Below are 23123 nucleotides of genomic sequence, written 5' to 3' on the forward strand. Positions count from 1 at the left end.
GTCCTGTCCCTTAACCCATTAGCTCCAATAGACCACCCAGATTAATAGGATGGGTGAGAGTGACCAGTGCCAGGCGCCCTGAGCTGAAACAATGACTCTCCAAAGAGACTTGAGTTCCCTGAAGGTAAGGCCCAGCCCTCCCCGCTCTAAGATTCCTAGCCTAGCCCAGGAATTCTAGGTCGTGAATTCTCAGAGCCCTGGGAAAACCTCAGTGTCTCCACCCTGGGGAGCTGGGCCAGATGTGACCACACCAGCCAGCCGTTCACAAGGCCCAGGATCTCAGGACACAAAGCCCTCCCTACCCCATTCTGACCCAGTTCCTTCCACAGCCTGCCCAGGAGCCATGTGGCACCCAGACCACAGCTTCCCACCAGGCCCTTTAGTTTGCCTCCTTTATTTTACCAAAAATAACAAAGATAAAATTTCCCTCTGTTTCACAAAAAATAGATTGCCCCCATTCTACTCCCCCCACCTTTCATAATCAGCACTGGTAGTAGCCTAGACTCCAACACCCAATATACAATCCTCTTTGGGAGACTCTGACTTCCCCACAGACCCCCAACCCCATGCCAGAATTTCTGGCGAAGCTGCTGAGCCAATGTTTCCCTTGGGAATTTCTCTGGAGGCAGCTGTCCCAGGTTCAGCTGGCTGGCCCCAGGAGCCCCATCTGTTTCCCCAGAGATCTGGCAGCTGCAGGGCCATGGAGAGGGGCATGATTTTGGAGGCTTGGCTCAGCAGACAACCCCAGCAGACCACAGCAGTGGTGGGGTACTCTGGCATCAGGCTAGAAATCCTTCCTCAAAGCAAAAAACAGCTGTGTTCTGGAGAGAGCTGTCAAACACTCCTTTGGAGTGCCTCTCATCTCCCTGTGTGGCAATCCACAGGCCTGGGGTGAAAGTCAGAACCCCTGGTTTCTACTCCAGCTCCACAAAAGCTTTGCTGGGAGGCCTTGGACAATTTCTCCCACCTCTCTTCTGGTTTCAGTTTCCTCCTGTGTCCACGGATGTTTCTGTAAGTGAGACTGGATGATCCTCAGATTCCTTCTGGTTCTCCATCCTGGCCCCCCAGCCCACCATCTCCAGGACAGGAGGGCCCTGTCCCTGTCTCAGTTTTCTCACTTGCAGGGCTGGACATGGAGGTGCTGAGTCATAAGTGCTGAATGACCATGCCAGTTTCTCTGTGGATAGCTATGCTCTGAGATCTAACCAGCTGGAATGTCTCAGGGATGGTTGGGAAGGAGGAAGGAGGCAGGTACTTGCAGGATGGGGGCTCTCCAAGCCTGGAAGAGTCTGTTCACAGCTCTGTGGTCCTCAATATCCCAGATGGGAGATAAAGCTCTGGAGTTTCCCAGTTCAAGTTCATTAGCTCTGTGAGTTGGAGGATTATCTTCTGCTGGGTTTCAGATCCTCACAATCACATCTGGAGATTCAGGGAGCTAGATTGGAGTGTATGATTCCTGATTTAAGGACAGACGACCTTTGTGGACTTGAGGGATCACCCCTGATGCCTAGGAGGCTGTCTATAACCAGGCCTTCCTGGAGGCAGAGGGATGAGGGAAATGACAGCACATGAGCATCTCTGGCTGAGCAAATCCGAACCTGTGTCTATGGTGGGCCAGGATTTTAAGTACTCAGGATAGGGCTCCCCTTCCTACCTCCCACCAGCTCCCCAGAACTCATGCTGATGGAAGATGGTGGCTTGGAAGGTTCAAATATGGAGCTACATCTACAACCACAGTTTGTGCACTTAACACACAAGGCCAGGCACACCAAATGGGGTAACTGACTTGTCATCATTCCTAAGTGGTCATGGTCTGAAGGCCCTAGTCCCTACTTCCTTTCATCCATCCATCCATCCATTTACCTAACACTTATGGAGGGCCCATGTGCCAGGAAGGGTCTAAGGCAACTTGCTCTCACAGACACACCCCATAGTCAATATCACACACATACACACAGATACATACATCTCATCTGTGTCCACTCACAGACCAGCTGCTCATGCTCTTGCACCTTTCTTGCCATCACTTCAGCCACATCCACACTCCCAAAATAGGCTTGGGAAGCACCGTGGAAGGGTCAAGTGTCAGAGCAGAAACCCTCTAGACTTCATGCTGGGGGGTTAGCTCCTCCTTTCCTCCTGTCTGCCCGCCTTTAAGCTCTTCCCTTCTCCACTCCCAAGCAGTCAGGAGGACATGTGGGCAGATTCCTGAGAAACAGAAGTTCCGGGGCTTTGGGTGTGTGGAGGGGCTCCAGGGCCTTCAGGTCCCTCTACCACCAGACTTCTGATGGTCCCCTCCCTGGGACACTCTGTGTTCAGGTGGTCCATCTGACAGTCAACAAGGCCCAGGTCTGGGCTCAGTGACAAATCCGCTCTGTCATCTCCCTCTGCAGAGACACAAGGTGGGGAGGGGTCAGTCAGAGCTCAGTGTACCAGGCAGCCCCTTCCCAAACTACAGGGCCTGGCAACTCTTCTGCCTGAGTCAGGCCCCTGCCTGCCACCATCACCCCCCAACTCCAGGCTGCAGACCTATGTCTGTAAACTGATACTTGAATGAATTCGCTATTAAAGTACAAAATCCACTGTTAAATGAATTGCGGTCCCCTGATATATCTACTTGGGTATTGGATTTTCTTAAAGAGCCTTTAAACTGAAAGGATCTGAAAACTCACAGAGGCTAGCCCTGGTAGGGGAGGGCAGTGGGGGCTTGGCCTCACCAGTGGCTCCAGCTCCCGCTGGTCTACCAGGCTGAACTCGCGGATGAAGTAATAGAAGTGCTTGTAGCAGGTATTGACATGCGCCTCGGCCCCCATGCTGAGGATGCTGTCAAAGTGGTGGATGTAGACATGTACAAAGACGCGGAAGAGACGGGTCAGGATCTTGGTGCAGACCTGCTGGAAGTTCTTGGGGAAGGGAACTCCTAGGGGGTGGGGTGGGCAGATAGAACAGGACATCAGCAACCGTTTGATGAAACTCTGCCCAACCCTGCCCATCCCCCACACTGCCCAGGATGGCCTCTTTCCCTAGCACACTTCCCTGTGGGAAACAGAGATCAAGGTTTGCTTTCTCCCGTACTTCCCATTTTAATGAAACACAAAGCTCACTGTGCCTCTCTGCTGCTGAAATACAAATCATCTTCCAATTTCCCCATCACCCTGAACACGACTCTACAGCCTTGTTGGATCACTGACCAACCCTGCTGAGACTATGATGGAAGTTATGCCACAGTTCTCTCCAGAAACATGTGCATCTGTAGATGCTTGCATATAACACTGTTGGATGCAATTCCAAGGGGAGTTCATCAATATCTGGGACCCACTTTTTTTTGGGGGGGGCCCACTTTTTAAAATATGGGCCTTCAGGATCGAATCCTGTCTTCCCAGCATGGTAGCTGCTCAAAGCCTTTCATAGTCTGATCCTGACTTGCCTCTCCAGCTCCACCTGATTCCTTTCCCTTTGCAACATTCACACAGTGGGCCCCAGACCCCAATCCTGAGAATTCCTAAATCTTCAAGAATGAATTCAGATATTTCTCAGTCCTTCAAACATTCAATAACACTTGCAAGAACCTTCCATCTGTGAGCCAGGCCCTGTGCTGGGTCGTCTGCACCTTTAGCCTGGTATGATAATGGATATGGCAGCCACCCTAGCTTTGATAAAACTGAAGTGCATAAACATGGAACCACTTGCCCAAGGCCACGTAACTATTAATCAGTATAGACTGGAGGTGGGATTCAAGCCCTCTTTGCACTGCATCGCAGCACACCTCAAATAAATGCTATAGACCCTGCCAGCGAGAAAGCTCAGGACTTTCTCTGTGAAAAAGGCATGATTTCTGCACAGCCTCCCATCCTCACAGTTGAATTTGAGGCTACACCCTCTTCTCTGCTGTGGCAGAGTCATCCCAGAGTTAAGGCACAGGCATCTGGGATCTCACAGGCCTGAGGGTGAAAACTAAAAGGGAACAAGAGCTCAGACACAGGCCCACACTGACTCACCCCACTCCATGAGGCCCTTCCCCTTCCTCACTGCTCTCGGGTGGGGCTGAGCCCTGTCTCCCTGTGAGCTCTTCCAGACCCAGCCCAGGTCCCTCAGACTTGTCCTGCACATCTAGACTCGGGGTCCTGGGTCCCATGAGACCTGAGCAAGTTCTGAGTACCTCCTGATTCAGTGCATTTTCCGTCTCTCCGTCTGTTTCCTCCCATGTGAAATGAAGATACCTGGGTTGCACATGATAGTGCAGGAAAGGGCAGGCCACCAAATGGGGAGGGGTGTGGGTGGTGATTTGTGACTCAAGGCCCTCAGCATTCAGACTTCTCCCCTCTGGGCCTGACCACCCTGGCCCGCCCATCTCTGATTCCCATAACCTTAACAAAGATGCGCAGGAGGCCAGGTAGGGTGGGCTGCAATGATGAACACGAGGTCATGCCCACTTAGCCTCTAAGCCAGCGCCTCCTCTTGCTGCCCTTGAGTGAGGAAACAGGGCCAGGATGATGTCACTCATCTCCCCTTCCCACCCTCACCCTTCCAGGCTGCCCAGCTGAGCTAAGACAAGGTTCCCTGACTGGCCTGAAATGGAAAAATTCTGCCCTGAGGGCCCACTGCAGTGGAGCTACTGTCTGGCCCCCAGTCCAGATCGTCTTTCCTTTCTTGGGGCCAGGAGTCAGAAAAGACTCCCAAGCCACAGCAAGTCATATTAGCCCAAACAGGGTGACTTGCTAGGAGCACCTTGAGGCACTTGTTCTGGATGATTCTGAGAATCATCATGGTCTTGCCTGGGTGGTCCCTGGAGGGACACTCGAGCTTCAGACAAAAAGAGGCCTCAGAGAAAACAAAACAAAACGAAAAAAAAGGAGCCTGACCTGCCTGCCAGGCGAGACTCACCTACACGCGTGGGAAAGACATCCTCGTCGTTGATGAGGCCTTCGATCCAGTCCATGAGCAGCGCCATGTAGCGCGGCGCCGAGAGCTTGGCCGGCCGCCGGTACTGCCGCTCGTCCTGCCAGCGGTACTCGTAGCGAGGCCCACCGGCCATGACCGGGCAGCTGGTCTCGTTGCAGCGCTCGGCCATGGTGCCGTAGATGAGGTTTATGCGGTTGAAGAAGTCCACCACGTGCACGGCGATCCAGTCATCTATGTTCTCGCCGGGCGGCAGCCTCACCACGCTGCGCAGGTCCAGGCCAGACTTGAGCGACGCCTGCGCCTTCTTATACAGCTCAAAGCGCTGCGTGCCCGGCTCAAAGCGCTTCCGCGGCCTGAACGTCTTGTCCTTGGAGAACACCTGCTTCAGGCACAGCGCCATGGCCGGGATGGGCCAAGGGTCCAAGGGCAGGACCTGCGGATTCCCTGCCAGGGCCAAGGGCAGAGGGGAGCACGGTGGTCAGGTCCTTACCAAATGGACTTGATTTCCGCCACATCCTGCCTCTTACCTCTTGACTTTTGGCCTGGAGTTCTCAGCTTGGAATCTAAATCCTCCTCTTCCCTTCAGTCCGGTATCCTGCCCTATTGCTAGCTCCCCTGGTTCCCCCTGCCAAGCTTTCCACAGCCCTCCCACGTTTTTTCTTTCTTCTCCACTTTCATTGTGTCTCAGAGAGGGCTGGGCCTAGGCTCCAAACAGGTGCTCCTCAGACTTGCTGCGGACTATTAGAGTTGGCAGAGGCTCCTGCAGGAGGCAGGGGCCTGGGTGAAATGACCTCTGGGGATCTCACGGGCCAGTTGGTACAGCGTGGGAAAGCCTGCCGGCATTGTGCTGAGGGTAGAGGGGGGAGCCCCCACCCTTGGCTTCCTCTGGGATATCCCGTAGTCCATCCGGCCACCGGGGATTCCCAGGGAGCAGGAGGGACTTTTCTACCAAAAATGTCCTTTCCTTTTACTGCCCTGAAAGGAAAGAGCTCTCAGATGGCCAGCTGGGTGGCCTCTGAATGTGACTACAGGCACTGGAGGAGAGGGGGAGGGTGGCAGGTCTAGAAGGGCACCACTTCCTCCAACAGTGGCTGGAGATCTTTTATCCCAAGCCTGCCTCTCCAGCCTGAAACCCAAACCAGAACAAGCCACTGGCCCCTCCCTCTGCACCTGACATGCAGTAGATGTTCCTAGAGCTCCTACTATGTGCCTGGCACTGGGAGGCAGGAAAATGCAGTCACATCACCCAGTTGGGACCATCCAGAATTCAGAATTTGCTTTGCTTTTTAGAATTGAAGGATCTCAGACGCAGAACAGCCTTTGGGGATGATGATAAGAGCGCTAGGCTTTGAGGCAGGAGACCTGGGTTCTAGTGTCATCCATCATTGCTGGGTGACCCCTGCAGCAGGGAGGGATTTGGCCCATGCAGTTTCCTGGGTCACTCATAGGCCAAGCTCCTGGGACTTCCAGGGTAATCACCTCATTTTCCCGTGAGTGCTTGTGCTCTTGGGAAATGCAGGGACCCAGGTACCCACTGGAATTTAGCCACATGAACTGTGATCCTGACCCCAGACCAAGCACTAAGCCTGAGAGTAGGCTAAGCACTCAGCTTTGGCTCCAGGCTGAACTCTGACCTGGCCTTGACCTTGGTCAATTTGAGTCCTGAATGCTAACCCAGACTAAGCCTTAAAAAGAGCCACAAAGGCCTTGACACAAACACACCTTGACCTCAGAGCTCACACTGGAGTATTTTCCTTTCTCACATCTCGAGTAATACTGGGTCAGGTTTGGGGAAAGGAGGGTGGGAACAAGGTGACAACTGGGTGTAACCAAAGGCACATGTGGGTTGTCACGTCAGACAACAAGTCAAGCTAGTGGAGAAGTTTGAAACAAGGATTCCTCTCTGTGCACATAACACACAGCCAGAAGGGCAGAAGTCAAGTAAAATGAGAGGAGTTTGGAGAGTAGGGGCAGGTCTCCCCACAGGATCTTGTCTTGAAAAAATCCTCTAAGATGTGGCAGGTCATCCATCTGCTACCCCTCAACTTCTCACCCAAATAAGTCCTCAGTGTGGGACCCAAGCTTCCTGACCCTAGATATTTCCATACTTCACATATGCCCCTGCATCTAAATTCTGCTTGGGGAACTTTTTCCTGTGGGTTCCTTGGGGAACCCATCCAGTGGTTAGGACTCTGCGCTTTCAATGCAAGGGGCGTGGGTTTGATCTCTGGTCAGGGAACTACGATCTTACACATTATGTGACATGGCCAAGAAAATTTTTTTAAAAAGAAAAAAAAAAAAAGAAATTCACCTTATTCTTAGGGCAGGAGCTTCCAAAATCACACTACAATTAGTTGGGTCCCTGGGCTCTCCACCTTTGCACATCCCCCCTCACTGACAGCTACCAACAAACCTACTCTCGCATTCAACATCTCATCCGAGCTTTCTTGCCCCACTTCCCTAGAGCCACCACTCTGGGCTTCTTCCTGATCCACGAACAGCTCCCCAACTCCTGCTTCTGTATGTTTTCTTACACTGGTCCCTGGGCTTAACTCCCGCCCTCAAGTTGAACACTGCCTCCTCCCATAGCCTCCTCTACTGCACCCAGATCTCTTTGTCCCTGGGTGGAGACTACTCTTTGGTCATTTTGTCCTCCACCGGCTTCACCTCCCAGTCTAGGTCAGGCCTGGTACATACTGGATGCTCAGGCTTTGTGGAAAGCTCAAAAGCAAGAATCATCGAGTTGAAATAGCCCTGAGAAATCAACTGGCCCAACTCACTTCTTGAATGGATGAGGAAACTGAGGCCCCATAAGAGGACTTTAGGAGCCTGGGTTCACACAGCCAGTCACAAGCAGGGGATCTCCAGTGGCACAATGGGACACTGGGATAAGGTGGGGCATGACAACTGGTCAAGGGCCATTTTCCTGCCCTAGCTGCGTGCCGCTGGTCTGGTAGAGATAAGGAGAAAGGAGGGGAGTGAAGGAAAAGGGGAGCATCTTCCCATCCACTAGACCAACTTAATTCCTGTTCCCCCGACACACTGTGCCTCCCCCACACTCCACAGCAACTTGGGTGTCCTAACCAGGGAGCTAGGGTCCCACCTTCTTGCTGCAGAATGTCAATGCCTGGGTCTTTCCCGGGGGGAAATGAAAGCTTGTGAGGGAGGGAACATGGATAGACGCCCTTGTATCCAGGCCACTTGTCTGTTTTCACTTCCCACTCTCATCCCTTTCAGTTCAGTTCAGTTCAGTCGCTCAGTCGTGTCCGACTCTTTGCGACCCCATGAATCGCAATAGCCAGGCCTCCCTGTCCATCACCAACTCCCGGAGTTCACTCAGACTCGCGTCCATCGAGTCAGTGAGTCTCTTATCTCACAGAATCTCTGTCCCCTCCCTGGAACCACGGCTATTCCCCCTCTTGGGCCCCGTTTCCTAACTCTGGATGTCCTTTCATTCCTAAAGTGGCCAGTGATGGCTCACTCCCTGGGTGGGCATCTGGGTTTCCCAAATAAAGGCCACAGAGGAGCCCTGCCTGCTTCTGACACTCAGCCCCTGCCAGGGCCACACCTGCCGCTCCTCCAGTCCTGACCCAGGATCCTGGCCCCAGTTGGAAACCAGAATCCAGCCTAGAGTAGAGCGATGTGTATTAGCGAGGTGGGGGTGGGCGGGAGCGCTGAGAGCAGAAATCCAAGAGAAAAGTCGAGGCGAGGACTCCGAGCTCCTCCCCGTGGCGCTCGGCCACCCAAGACCACTCCTCAGCCTCTCCCAGAACACCTGACGCCGCCATCTCCCCAGCCCAGCTGCCGGGACAGATGGGTAGTAGGACCCAGAAGAGCAGGCCTGAAATTTCCGCCTGCGAAGACACGCCCTCTTCAACCGACGCGCCCCCACCCCACCCTGACTTTCCAGCTCCGAGTCCCGGACCCCGGAACCAGGGTTGTGGGCAGCCTGCTCCGGGCGCAGGTCGTCTGGGGATGGTGCCAGGCCGGGACAGCCGAAGAAATGAAAGTGGAAGAGAGGCTGGGCTGTGTGCGCGGCGGGGCGCCGGGGGATCTCACTCACGGGGTCCGCCGGGTGGGTTAGCGCGAGTCCTCTCTGGTCGCGGAGTCACATCCCCAGTGCGTGGTCCTCTCCTCCCGCCGGTTCCCGGCCGTGCAGGTCTCGCGTGTCCGCCTGCCTGCCCCGCCGAACCCGCTGTCGCCCTCCGCCCCCAAGGCGACGCCAGCTCCGCCCAGGCCCTCCCGGCCCCGCCACGCTGCGGCCAAGGGGCGGGGAAGGGGCGGGGAGAGAGGACCCCCCCTCCCAATACCTTCGCCTTTCCGGAAAGTCCATATCGCTCCCCCAGCTTCCCAGGACCAAAGGACGAAGAGCTGGTTCTCTTAGGGTCAAGGAGGCACCCTCAGTTTCCTTGACTGTAAAATGGGGACAAACCCATTTTATCCAGCTCTGTCTGGAGATGGATAATGGTGGTTTCCTTGCCCTCCTGGAATCTTCTGTGTTTCCCTTGTCGCTGAGCTCAATTAGAGATCAGATCTGCCATCCACTCCCATACCCTCAGCTCCTGGCAGAGTGCCTGGCACACAGCAGGCACTTAATACCCATTTGCTGAATCAATGAACCAACGCCTTGGGAACCATTACCTCAGCACTCAAAGGACTGGCTCCCAAGAGTGCTCAGATCAGACTTCCACCTCACCCACCAGCTCTGGGGCTTTGGCTCAGGCTGGGCAGATACTCCTCACTCCTGGGCCAAGTCATCCCATTCCCACCCTTTGCCCCCACCCACCCACATTTTTGTTCCAGCTATTCCCACTTTGGAACATCTTTTTTCCTTCCTTTCTTCTAATCAGATCCAAACCCCTCAAGAGTTGTTTTGCACCCCTACTTTTCCACCTGGGTTCTTTTCCCTGCAGAAGCACAGAATGCACTCTGTGGGTCCCAGGCCCAGGGACCAGTAGGCAGGCTCTTCCCTGGGAGGGAGGGAAGGGTGGGGGCCTTCTGCAGTAGGAGGGCCAAGGCAGACAGATGGGCTGCAGAAATTACTCTGGAGGGGTGCTGGAGGGGAGCAAGTGGGGAGAGGGGCAGGAGGCATTTACATGGCACAGATACCCCACTGGGCTCCTCTTGTGTCTGGAATGTCTGCTTGCTGGATGGCATAAGAACACACTGGATTCTTAAAAATGAACTAAAGATTCTTTTTTTTTGGTTGGATACCTATTTTTGCCCCAGTCTAAAGCTGCCACTCTCTTTTTTCCCCAATATCTGAGTCTCAACTCTGCCCAGATCCTCTATAAGCGAACATTTGCATGTTCTAGTGTATGGAGAAGGAATTCAAACCTAGTCCTTCATTTGTTTGATATCATGATTAATACCCTTTACTGAATGTGACTTTGTGCACTGAGAACGGGGAGATCAGGTGATGGAGCTGACCCAGTGGTGACCTTAGGTACTGATGGGTCAGCCCGGGGTGCGTGGGAGACCAACACACAGAGATAACACAAGGTCAGAGCTCAGCCATCCAGATGTGAGAACTTGGTTACGGACTGACAGTGAGTGAGCACTTGGTAAGCGTGGCGTTACCAGCAGGAAACACATGGAATACCCAAAGAAGTGGCTGCTCCCAGGAGAGTTTAAAGAAGGCAGTATTTAGAGCCATAGCCAGGGTGTAGGAAAACCACAAGGACTGCGTATCACAAAAGGACTAGCAGCCATTTGCTGTCTGCCCAAGGCTGGAGGGGTGCTGGGAGGGAGAGGTGAAAGTAGGAGCCCTGAGGATGGTACTGCTGACCAGATTTGTGGCCTGAGCTCCACCGGCATACCCTGCCTACAACAAATCGTACCTCGAAGGACTGGGGGTGAAAAGGGGCCTCACTTCCCTCCATCTGATTTCTGGGAAGATTTCCCCATTGGCCAATCCTACCAGAAGCCAAGGACAAGGAAACCAGTTGATGTAGCCCATAGAGGTCAGCCTCCTGGAACCCAGAGCTGGGAGGAGGAGGGTGGGGAGTACAGAAGATTCTTGGCATGTGGGCCCAGGGACTTTGACTTTACAAGGGAAATAGAAACTGCTTGTGCTTTCCTTTATCATTCAGTTCTAAATATTTCATAATTTCATTGTCATTTCCTCTTTAACCCATGGATGATTTAGTGTGTTTTTTAGCTTCTCAACCTATGGGAGGTTTATATTTTTCTTGTTGACTTCTAATTATATTTCACCGTGGTCAGAGATCATGGTCTGTAAGATTCTTTGGAATGTGATGTGACTCCCTCTGTGGCTTTATACATGGTCATTTGCTGTACCTCTGAGCTGGGTTTTATGAGATAGGCAGGAGTTTGCTTGGTAAAGAGTGAAAAGCACAGAATCTTAAATTGTGGGAAATTTAGATGATCCATTTTGAAGAAACTTCAGAGGCTCCCAGCTTATCCACAGAGCCCCTGGGTGTCTGCCTCAATACAAACCAACAGGCTGGCATGTGGGATGGGAGGCACGTGGAAGGATTGGGAGAAGCCAGAGATAGCCCAGATCCTGCAAACACCTGTACACCCTTCCTGTGGCTCTCAGTCTGGGCTCAAGACACTCTGTTCTTCTAGGAGGCCCTGTTGGGGCTGAGAAAACTCAGACCTTGGAGAACAAGGTCCTGGCTTTACCGTGTATTAGCTGTGTGTCCTTGGGGTACTCCAGCCCTCTTTGATGGCATGCTGAAACACCACAGCACTGCGTATTGACACAGGACAGGCACGGTTTCCTGACACTGTGTCCTGAGTATGACAAGTCCTCACCTAAGGCCATCTCTGAAGCTTGGCAGGAGTCAGCAAGGACCTAGTTGAGGAAATATCCTCTTCCATTGCACAGCCCAGGCTTCTCAATGGGAGAGTCAAGTGGCAGTGGAGTGGTATCCAGACCTGGACTCCTGCCCTGCTATGTCTCTCTGGGAAAGCCTCTGCCCCTCTCTGGGCATCAGCTCTCCCCTATCTTCCAGCCACAAAAGCATCTTCCAGCCATACCTTTCCAAGTGCCTTATCAAGACCAGCTTCCCGTTCCTGCCTCTGTGGGCCTGTACCCAGTGACTCCGTTGATATGGAGTGACCTCCTCATGGGAATCCCCAGCCTGTCCTATGCCAGGAAATGGTCCCCCCCCAACACCACACTCCTCCAAGAATGAGCAATAGTATCCCCAGTTCACCCCACCAGGCATCTGGTTGTTTCTATAGCCTGATGGAGCTCACCTTCTCCTCACTAGCCCATGAAAATGTTTCTATTTCAGTTTCTGTCCCTCTCTGCCCAGAAGGCAGAAACTCCCATCCTGAGTCTTTCCTCCTGGCACATTGAGGAAAAAGCAAAGGACATTCTTATGGTGTGTATGCCTGCTAAGTCACTACGGTTGTGTCTGACTCTTTGCGAACCTATGGACCATAGTCTGATAGGCTCCTCTATCCATGGGATTCTCCAGCCAAAAATGCTGGAGTGGGTTACCCTGCCCTCCTCCAGGGAATCTTCCCAACCCAGGGATCGAACCCACGTCTCTTATGTCTACCTGCACTGGAAGGCAGGTTCTTTACCACTAGTGCCCCTAGGGAAGCCCACCTCTCATGGCAGTAAGAGGAATTATGGTTGGACTTCCTTTAGTTTGAGGAAGACAGGGTTCAAAGGAATGTGATGGGGAAAGACAAGGTTGAGGAGCATGTACATCAAAATTCTGTGTGACCTCTCTGAGCCTATTTCTGCTTCCCTGGTGGCTCTGTGGTAAAGAATCCACCTGCAATGCAGGAGATGTGGGTTCAGTCCCTGGGTTGGAGAAGGAAATGGCAAACCAGTCCACAGTTCTTGCCTGGGAAATCCCATGGACAGAGGAGCCTGGTGAGCTACAAGTCCAGGGGGTTGCAAAAGAGTTGAACACGACTTAGTGACTTACAACAACAGTAATAAAAATATACCTCCCACGGAAGAGCTGTGAGGATCAGATGTGCTAGTCCTTATAAACAGCAGCGCACTTTAGCCAGTCTTTCTGGGAGTGCTGTCTTCAAGCACCCTGCAGGCCTATGTGCAGAAGAGGGATTGCACTCGTTTCTGTGATACTGGAAGGTGGGGCAGAGGCCAGGACAATACAGAGAGACACTTGGCATATCAGAGCTGTCCAACCATGCTAACTAGGTGGCTGCACTGACTTCTCTGGAGGGACGTGTGTAAGCAAAATTGGCATAGCACACCCACCACCCCTCACCATGTGACATGGGCTTCAGAGGGCTCCAGTCCCTTAGAAGAGCAGGAGGGCCCTGTTGACTCTTGAGAACCTTCTTCTGTGCTCCAAGGTCCTCCTCCTTCCCAGCTTTCCACCCACCTCTTGAGTTGGAGGCATCGCCCTTGCCTCTCTGGATTTCAGGGCTTTCATCTTGGGAAGGAGATCTCTAGAGGCTGTGGCAGAAGCCTAGGGTGCATAAGGGCCTTAGGACAATTTCACAGCTCCCTCCCCACTCCCTCGAACCTGACTCCCACCAATGCCCTGCTAGGCATTGCCCCATCCTCCAGCTGCACACTCTCCAGTCATTTGGGTTAGTTCTCAGCTCAGGAGTGTTTCAGGAGTGGAGGTGACAGTTGGGGGTTGGCGGGAGGTTCACCAGTATCCCAGGGTCAGTCTTCCATACAGCCCACCATGAAGCCGGCACAGGAAGTTCTGTCTAACCCGATCCGATCCTCTGCCACAGTGGAACCTCACATTGAGCCTCCAAGGCTGCCTGCCTGGAGTATGATACCAGTTCAAGGCCCTTCTCCTACAGGAAAGCCTCCTCCGCCTGCCCCCATCCCCGTGGCATTTTCTTCCTTCTTCTGCAGCATCCTTTCTCCAAGTGTGTTCAGGAACACCTGCCTCAGAGCTGCCAGTGGGGATGGGGGTTCCTTACAAAAAACCCATCTGATTCGGACTAGGAATCTAACTGTCAGTTATAGGAAGGAGTGGGAATAGAGGAACAAGTGAAATGACGCTGGGGGATGAAATCAGCAAAATCCAGAATGAGGAAAATTCTATAAGACAGATTCTCAGTAAATAAATGGCAAGAAAACAAGAGACGAGTGGGGAACCTCTTAGTTAAAAGTGACACTATGGAGTACTATTCAGCAATAAAATTAAATCAACTATTGATTCTTGTGACAACTTGGATGTTTTCAAGGGCATTATGCTGAATGAAAAATTCAATCCTAGGGAATTCCCTTGTGGTACAATGGGTAGGACTTGGCACTTTCATCACCACCTGGGTTCAATCCCTGGTCCGGAAACTAAAATCCCAAAAGCTGCACAGCACTGCCCCCCCCACCCCCAAGAGCATTCTAAAAAAAAAAAAACCTTCACTCTTAAAAGGTAACGTACTATATTATTTAATTTATATAAATTCTCAAAATAACAAAATTATAGTGATGGAGATCAGATCAGTGGTTGCCAGGAATCAGAGTTGGGGAGAAGCATGTGATTATAAAGACATAGCACATATACTATATGAAAAACCATATGAAAAAGAAAGTGTGTATATATATATATGTATGTATATATGACTGAATCACTTTGCTGTGCAGTAGAAATTAACACAACACTGCATTGTAAATCACTATACTTTAATAAAGTAAATTAAAAAAAAAAAGATGTAGCATGAAGAACTTTCTCTGGGTTGACAGTTCTGTATCCAGACAATGGTTCCACAAACCTATGCATGTGATAAAATTTCATAGACCTATATACACAAAAGGAAACAAATGAAGAATGAGTGCATATGAAAACTGGTAAAATCCAAATAAAGTCTATAGTTTTAATAGTATTGCTCTAATGCTGACTTCCTGGTTTTGACCATTCTACTATGGTTATGTAACATGTTATCATTAAGGGAAGCTGGGCAAAGGGCACACGGGGATTTTGTATCAGTTTTGCAACTTCTATGTGTGTCTAAAATTATTAAAAAATAAAAGGTAAAAAAACAGACTTAAAAGACATATCCAGTTACAAGGTATGGATCTTATTTGGGGCCTGATTTGAACACACCAACTATAAATAGAAAAGTTATAGGATTAATAGATATAAACTATTATATGTAAAATAGATAAATATCAAGGACCTACTGTATAGCACAGGGAACTGTATTCAATATCTTCTAATAACCTATAATGGGAAAGAAGCTGGAAAAAAAATATATATCTGAATCACTTTGCTATATGCCTGAAACTGGCACAACATGGTAAATCAACTGTACTTAAATTAAAAAAAAAAACACTAAAAAATAGGAAATGTATAATAAAATTCATCACTAATGGATCTAGGGTGAAAATCAAATTATCATCTCCATAGGTGTTAGAAAAACATTTGATAAAATCAACACTCTTGATTTTTAAAAGTAATTCTATAAGATAGAAGTCAAGTTCACTTTTCCAAATGTGAAAAAATATATCTTTTTCAGATCCAAATGGAATAGTTAGGGAACTAATATTTATTTTTTTCAACACTGTTAATTGTGAAGTGGGAATTCAGGCATTATTTCTACTAAAGTCACAAACAAGACAAGGATGCCCATGTCATCACTGTTATTTAACATTATATTGGAGGTAATAGCCAATGCAATTAGGTAAGAGAAAGGCATTAGAAGTTTAAAAGTTGACAAGGAAGAAGGAAAACGTTTATTATTTGCAGACAATATGGTTTTCTCTCTAGAAAACCCAAGAAGTCAACTAAAATTTTTGCTATAAACAGTAGGAGAAGTCAGTAAGGCAGAAGAGTACAAAAATATACATAAATTAATAGCTTTTTATATTAAAAATATAGCTAGCTAAAATAATGGAAAAAGAAAAGTCCCACTTACAATGTCAACAAAAATGATAAAATAACTAATAACTCTAACAAGAGATGCAAACCTATATGAAAAAAACTTTAAGACAACACTGATGGATACACTCAGGTAGTTCAGCAGTTAAGAATCTGCCTGCCAATGCAGGAGACTCAGGAAACGTGGGGTCAGTCCCTGAACTGAGAAGATGCCCTGGAGGAGGAAATGGCAATCAGCTCCACTGTTCTTGCCTGAAAAATCCCATGGACAGAGGAACATGGTGGGCTACAGTCCATGGGGTCACAAAGAGTCAGACGAGATTGAGTGACTGAGCACGCATGATGGATACAAAATAAGATGAGCAAATGGAAAGACATGCATGTCCAGATAGAAAGATTTGTTTTTGCTAAAGATGCTGATTTCCCCTGTGTTAATGAATAAATTTAATTTGATTTCAATAAATATTCCTATAGTGTTAAAAAGTGTTATGAGACAATTGGGGAAATTTGAATATGATTGCACTTTTGATAATATTAAGGAATTATTGTTATTTTAGGAATTTTTAAAAGTACTTATATTTTAGAAATATAAACACAAGCACTATGGATGATGTCCAGGATTTAGAGGGAAAGGGGGTGGGGATATAAATGAAACCAGATGCCATGTATTGAAATTTTTTAATGTTGGGTCACAGGAACTTGGATTCATGATACTATTGGCTCAGTGTTTGACATTTCAACAACAAAACGTTTTAAAATGAACCACACTAGGTTTCTTGACACAACCTCAGCAGGCCAGGAGAGAGTGGGATGATATATTCAAAGGGCTGGAAGAAAAACTTCCAACCAAGAATCTTTACTCAGAAAAGTTGTTTCTCTGAAATGCAGTGAACAAACAAAAGCTGAGGGTGTTCATCGCCACTAGACCAGTCTTACAAGACATTCTAAAAGGAAATCTTCAAGCTGTAAAGGACACTAATTAGTAACATGAAAACATATAAAAATATAAAACACAATGGTAAAATTCTGCAGTCAGCTCAGGTTTGTTGAGTTGAGCACCAGAAATTAGAGAGACTGAAGACTGAGTGTGTCTGACCAGCCCAACCTCAAGACTTTCAAAGCTAAATTGCAAAGGAATGCAATACATTCAGCATCTACAAAACCAGAGATGATGAGGAAACTTACATTGTAAGAGACTGGACAATCTTTTCTATCATCACTTCGAGGCAAAACATCATCAGATTAAGGAAATGAGAGTTGAAATGTATTTGTTTCATCACTGTTTGAATGACATCATCTCATTAGCTAGTGCTGGTTAAGTTTGCTGTCCCTGTCGGGTTGGTTAGTTTCTGCCTGTTTATTCTTACAAAAATCACAGCTCTTCTGTTTCTTCAGACATCCTGCAATCTGACTGGGATGCTCATAAAACCTCATATAAATCTAAAAGGGAAATTAATAAAATCCTTAGAATGAAAAAAGGCAAAAGAATATGTTCCTGGTAGATCTGACACTTTCTGTTCCATGTCCTAGGTAAAATACAGGGTGGTTTCTCTTCATATGAGCATGCATGTGTCTTTGTGTACAAACCACAGAGAGCAACATAATCCATCAAATTAAAAAAAAAAAACGATGAACCACACTAAAAGTAGATATCTGGGTCCTTCTCATAGAGATTTTGTTTAAGTGTCTCTGGGATGGGCCCATGAATCTGACATTTAGCAAGCTCCCCATTGATATTTATATAGAAGACTAAGATTTGAGTCTGCCTGCCTCTTGAAAAACCTGTATGCAGGTCAGGAAGCAACAGTTAGAACTGGACATGGAACAACAGACTGGTTCCAGATAGGAAAAGGAGTATGTCAAATCTGTGTACTGTCATCCTGCTTATTTAACTTATATGCAGAGTACATCATGAGAGGGCTGGAGGAAGCACAAGCTGGAATCAAGACTGTCAAGAGAAATATGAATAACCTCAGATATGCAGGTGACACCACCCTTATGGCAGAAAGTGAAGAGGAGCTAAAAAGCCTCTTGATGAAAGTGAAAGAGGAGAGTGAAAAAGTTGGCTTAAAGCTCAACATTCAGAAAATGATGATCATGGCATCTGGTCCCATCACTTCATGGCAAATAGATGGGGAAACAGTGGAAACTGTTATTTTTTTGGGCTCCAAACTCACTGGAGATGGTGACTGCAGCCATGAAATTCAAAGATGCTTACTCCCTGGAAGGAAAGTTATGACCAACCTAGACAGCATATTCAAAAGCAGAGACATTGCTTTGCCGACAAAGGTCCGTCTAGTCAAGGCTATGGTTTTTCCAATAGTCATGTGTGGATGTGAGTGTTGGACTATGAAGAAAGCTGAATGTGAAAGAATTGATACTTTTGAACTGTGGTGTTGGAGAAGACTCTTGAGAGTCCCTTGGACTGCAAGGAGATCCAACCAGTCCATCCTAAAGGAGATCAGTTCTGGGTGTTCATTGGAGGGATTGATGTTGAAGCTGAAACTCCAATCCTTTGGCCACCTCATCCGAATAGCTGACTCATTTGAAAAGACCCTGATGCTGGGAAAGATTGAGGGCAGGAAGAGATGGGGACAACAGAGGATGAGATGGCTGGATGGCATCACCGACTCAATAGACATAAGTTTGTGTGGGCTCCGGGAGTTGGTGATGGACAGGGAGGCCTGGTGTGCTGCAGCTCATGGGGTTGCAGAGTTGGACATGACTGAGCGACTGAACTGAACTGAAGGTTTGAGAACCTCTGCTATGGACTGAATGCTTGTGTCCCCTCAAATTCACATGTCGATAGACCTAACCCACAATGTGAAGATATTTGGAGATGAGGCCTTCGTGAAGTAATGAGGCCATAAGGTTGGAGCCCTCATGGATGGGATTAGCGCCCATACGAGAGACTCCAGAGCACTCCGTTGTCCTTCCCACCATGCGAGCACACAGTGGGATGACAACTGTCTATGAGCCAGGAAGCAGGTCCTCACCAAATGCTGGATCTGTGGATGCTTTTCTTTTGGATTCCTTCCAGGACTATGAAAACTAAGTTTCTGTTGCTTATAAGCCACCCAGCAGTCTGCCTGCAACATGGGAGACCTAGGTTCGATCCTTGGGTTGGGAAGATCCCCTGGAGAAGGGAACAGCTACCCATTCCAGTATTCTGGCTTAGACAATTCCATGGACTGTATAGTCCATGGGGTGGCAATGAGTTAGACACGACTGAGCAACTTTCACATAAACCACTCCGTCTATGGTATTCTATTCTATTAGCCTGATGGGCTAAGACAACCTCTTCCTGTTCCCCATACTACTTGTGGGGTGGGGTAAAAAGGGGGACCTTCAAGAGAGCTGAGGCAATGTCTTCTAGTAATAACAGTGGTAAATTAGTATAGTTTGAAGGTAATGGCACCCTACTCCAGTACTCTTGCCTGGAAAACCCCATGGACGGAGGAGCCTGGTGGGCTGCAGCCCATGGGGTCGCTAAGAGTCTGACATGACTGAGCGACTTCACTTTCACTTTTCACTTTCATGCATTGGAGAAAGAAATGGCAACCCGCTCCAGTGTTCTTGCCTGGAGAATCCCAGGGACGCGGGAGCCTGGTGGGCTGCCATCTATGGAGTCACACAGAGTCGGACACTACTGAAGTGACTTAGCAGCAGCAGAGACAGCATGAAGGGGTGGAGATAGTACATCTATTTCATTCATTCATTCTTTCCATAAATATTTACTGGGGGCTCATTAGATGGCAGGCACTGTACTGGGGTCAGGTGTAGATCTTGGTCTTGATTTGTGGGTGATGACAAAGCCTCAGTCTTCTGAGGAACTTCCAGGAGGCCCAGGTGTCCTACTTCATAGCTCACAAAACTGTGGCTGCCAAAGATGCTTAGCAAGCAGCAGGTCAGAGAGAGGGTGGCTCTTAAAGGGGGAGAGCCTTGGCTATCAGTCTAATCCCCACAGAGTGCATGAGAAAACGGAGATGCAGGGAGCAAAAGGGACCAACCCAAAGATATTAATGCATACTGAGGATGCGGACATTCATGAACCTTCTCTACACCTGTGCTGGAGATGCTTTTTCTCATTTCTTCCTCTCATCAACTCTGGGAAGGAGGGAGATTTGCCTTTTTGTAGCAGTTTTGTCCTTCCCTCCAGAGGGAGGGAGGGAGGGGTATGAAATAGAAAGACACAATTTCCCTAAATGGGGAAGAAAGCACTGGATGTGTTAGAGTGACACCCCAAACTCTGCCCCGGGGCTTTGTCTGGGAGAACCCCTTGGTGAACCATCCTGGTTTCATTTCCTGGAAGTAGGAAAATTGTGTCTTCCCACTTCCAGGAAGCTGAAATTCAGGCAGTGAGCAGCAACTACTTCTTGGTGGAGACCCACACTGCACCCCATGGAGTCTGGATTCCACATCAAGTACTCCATGGAGTCTGGATTCCACACCAAGTACTGCTCATAACTTTCCAAAGTTGTTTTCCAGCTGGTCATGGCTGCATCTGGGCCTTTTCAGAAGCAGCTCTAAGAGTACAGCATTGCCCAAGGCTAAGGGACTTTCTACTTCCAGAAAGTCTGCCAGTCTTAAGCCAGCTGCCTGGAACCAACCTTCCTCAGGGGGGAGCCCTTGGCACAGAAAGTTCTTCGTGATTTGCAGATACACTTGGTGGTTCAGATGGTAAAGAATCTGCTTGCAGTGCGGGAGATCCTTGGATCAGGAAGATCCCCTGGAGAAGGGAATGGCAACCCACTACAGTATTCTTGCCAGGAGAATTCCATGGACAGAGGAGCCTAGTGGGCTGCACGGAGGTCCACGGAGGGGACAGAGTCAGATACGACTGAATGACTAACACTTTTCATTTCAACTTTGCTTGTTTAAGCTGTGAGATTCTGTCTTCCGCTTGGATCACAAACCCTGGATAGTGGGTTCTTATTTTACCTTCTCCCATGGAACCCTGTAGCAACAACTGACATTTGTAAGGATTTTTCTAACTGACAAAGTTCTCTCACCATGCCAGACATTTTTGAGTCCTGCAACAACCCTGGGAGGTGAGTATTGATAGCAAAGTGTGAAATGACTTGGCCAAGGGGCACAGCCTGAAAGTGGCAGAGTTAGGACTCAAACCCAGGCCTCCCAACTCCATTAGTGCACCAGCTCCCTGCCCCGCACTGCTTGAGGGCTTAGCAGGTGTACTCACACGACCTATCCAGTATGTTAGGAGAACTTATTTGAAAGAGGGCTAGACACTTTTATGAAGATGTTCTCCTAGGAAGGTAGATGAACATAGACATTTATACCTGGGTCCGTATTAATGCAATTAACATCATTAAGATCCTCAACCATCCTCAGTAACCTTGACACCACCTTAGATTTTTTGCTTACTTTTTTGATACCCCTGAAAAATCTGCTTAGATAGGTCATATCCCACACATATGGGGATGAAACCTATGTCCAGTACCCAAGAAAAAACATCATTTAGTGTGAGCCAAAGGTAGAAAAGCAGAAGGAGATAGGAAGGGGACCAAATACAGACAGAAGGGGTTCAGGACACAGAAGGCTACTGGAGAGTCACTTTTTTTTTTTTTCTAAGTCTTCACTGTGTGAGGGTTTCTCTAGTTGCAGAGAGTAGAGGCTACTTTTTTTTTTTTTTTTTGCTACTACTATTTGTGATGTGTGAGCTTCTCATTGTGGTGACTTCTCTTGTTGTGAAGCACAGTCTCTAAGCATGTGGGTTTCAATAGTTGTGATGCACAGGCTTCCTTGCCCTGAGGTATGTGGGATCTTCCCAGACCAGGGATCAAACTGATGTCCCTGGCATTGGCAGGCGAATTCTTAACCACTGGACCATTAGGGAAGTCCTTACTTGGTTTCTAGAGAGGAGAATCACCTGCCTCTGGGAATAAGGTATATGGCAGAAAGCCAGAGCTTTCCTGACCTTGATAGCAATTCCTTTTCCCAGAGGACACAGTGCAGGCTGCTGTGTCTGAGACAAACTGAGAAGGGTGAGAAAGTTCCAGCCAATCAATCCCAGCTTCAGTGGGATGAGAGTCCCCCAGCCGAGCTTTGTGCCTGAGTTCCCAACCATTCTCCATCATCGCTGCCTGCCCAGCTGTCTATACATCATCTCCTTCTGCTCCCTCATCACAGGCAAGAGCAAACGCACACACGAAGGATGAAGAGCTTCAGTCTATACAGGCAACACACAATTCTCCATGCAGTTGCAGGGGCCAGGCACAATAACCCAGTGCAACAGATAATCCAGCACTGGACTCCAGGGGTCATGGGCCTGGGGAATTCTCAGCTGTCAACAATCAAATGAGAAAGCCATCTGGACTTAAAGTCTCGGGGGCCTCTGGTTTCCTCTGCTGTCTCTCGAGGTGCTCAACTGAGACATGCTAGGAACAGCTCGCCTTTTCCCAGAAATCTTCCCTAGAAGCAGACAATAATCAAATCCTTATTTTTCAGATGTTTTCCAGTTGTGTTGCCTGGCACGAAAGTGCAAAGAAAAATTACAACAAAGGGATGGAAGGAACGTTGCCACCAAAACAATGTATGATGTAGGGGCAGTCATCTTGCCTGGTTTGGGGCCTTTTTCCTCAGCTATAAAATCACTAATTTATCATAGGGGTTCCCAAACTAGGCCGAGCCTCAGAATTACCTGGAGATTTTTTTTTTTTAAGTAAACAGTTTCCCAGACCTCGTCCTGACCAAAATAATCCATATTTCAGTGATGGGCCCTAAGAATCAACATCTTTGGCAAGCTCTTTTGGAGTTTCCAATGTCCAGCCAGAGGGTTAAATTACAGGCTTTGGTCTCTTTACGCTGTAAACTGTTATGTGTAGTGAGTTGTCAAGGAATTAAATAAGCAGCAGTCTGCAATCAGAAGTAACTTGGTCTGATAAGTCATCCACAAATAATTAGGTAGGCCCTGCACCTTGGCCTGGAACTTCAAGTGCCACCTGGCTCCTGACCCAGAGGTCAGCTTCCAGGCTCTGGGTCCTGCCTTCACACCTCCCTTCCTTTGCCCACTTGTGGGCATGGCGTCTAGCCACCTGGTGGTTAAGGAGAGGGAAACAGTGATCTCTCCAACCTGTATGCTCTGTTTGGGGTTAGCCCAGCCTTCCCGTCTTTGCTCCTACCTGCTGATTTCTGAATCCAGCCTTAAGATTCCCCAGTTCCTGATGTCATGCTTTCTGGTATGCTTAATATTGCTCAAGCCTCTTTAAAATGTTGGAAGAGAATGTCTAAAAATGGAAACATAGTGCAGGAAAAATAGCACAATAGAAACATAACTAACACAATATTGTAAAGCAATTAACCTCTGATTAAAAAAAAACAACAAACAAACCAACAACTTGTGTTCCAGAAGTAGAAGATCTATGTTCCAGGAGCAGAGTTTCCCACCTCTTCTATATAGGA

The 23123-nt window shown here is 48.6% G+C and overlaps 1 protein-coding gene across 1 annotated transcript; it reads right to left on the minus strand.

Annotated features, from left to right (window-relative positions):
- Nucleotides 1–378: 378 nt before the first annotated feature.
- On the minus strand, nt 379–9315 carry MOB3C (MOB kinase activator 3C). Its single transcript, XM_069590516.1, has 4 exons — nt 8966–9315; nt 4885–5346; nt 2718–2920; nt 379–2387 (listed from the first exon to the last, which is right to left on the minus strand). Exons 2-4 carry the CDS (start codon nt 5300–5302, stop codon nt 2358–2360), a joined length of 651 nt encoding a protein of 216 aa, XP_069446617.1. The 5' UTR covers nt 5303–5346; nt 8966–9315; the 3' UTR covers nt 379–2357.
- Between the last annotated feature and the right edge of the window lie 13808 nt (nt 9316–23123).

This window comes from Ovis canadensis, chromosome 1, assembly GCF_042477335.2.
Source record: "Ovis canadensis isolate MfBH-ARS-UI-01 breed Bighorn chromosome 1, ARS-UI_OviCan_v2, whole genome shotgun sequence".
NCBI lineage: Eukaryota > Metazoa > Chordata > Mammalia > Artiodactyla > Bovidae > Ovis > Ovis canadensis.

Bases quoted from the DNA above. Each gene is read 5' to 3' on its own strand.
- MOB3C (XM_069590516.1), bottom strand. From the start codon at position 5,302: ATGGCGCTGTGCCTGAAGCAGGTGTTCTCCAAGGACAAGACGTTCAGG. The intron at 2,921-4,884 runs GTGAGTCTCGCC...CCCACCCCCTAG, and splicing joins TGTCTTTCCCACGCGTGTAG to GAGTTCCCTTCCCCAAGAAC. The intron at 2,388-2,717 runs GTGAGGCCAAGC...GTGTCTCTGCAG, and splicing joins AGCGGGAGCTGGAGCCACTG to AGGGAGATGACAGAGCGGAT.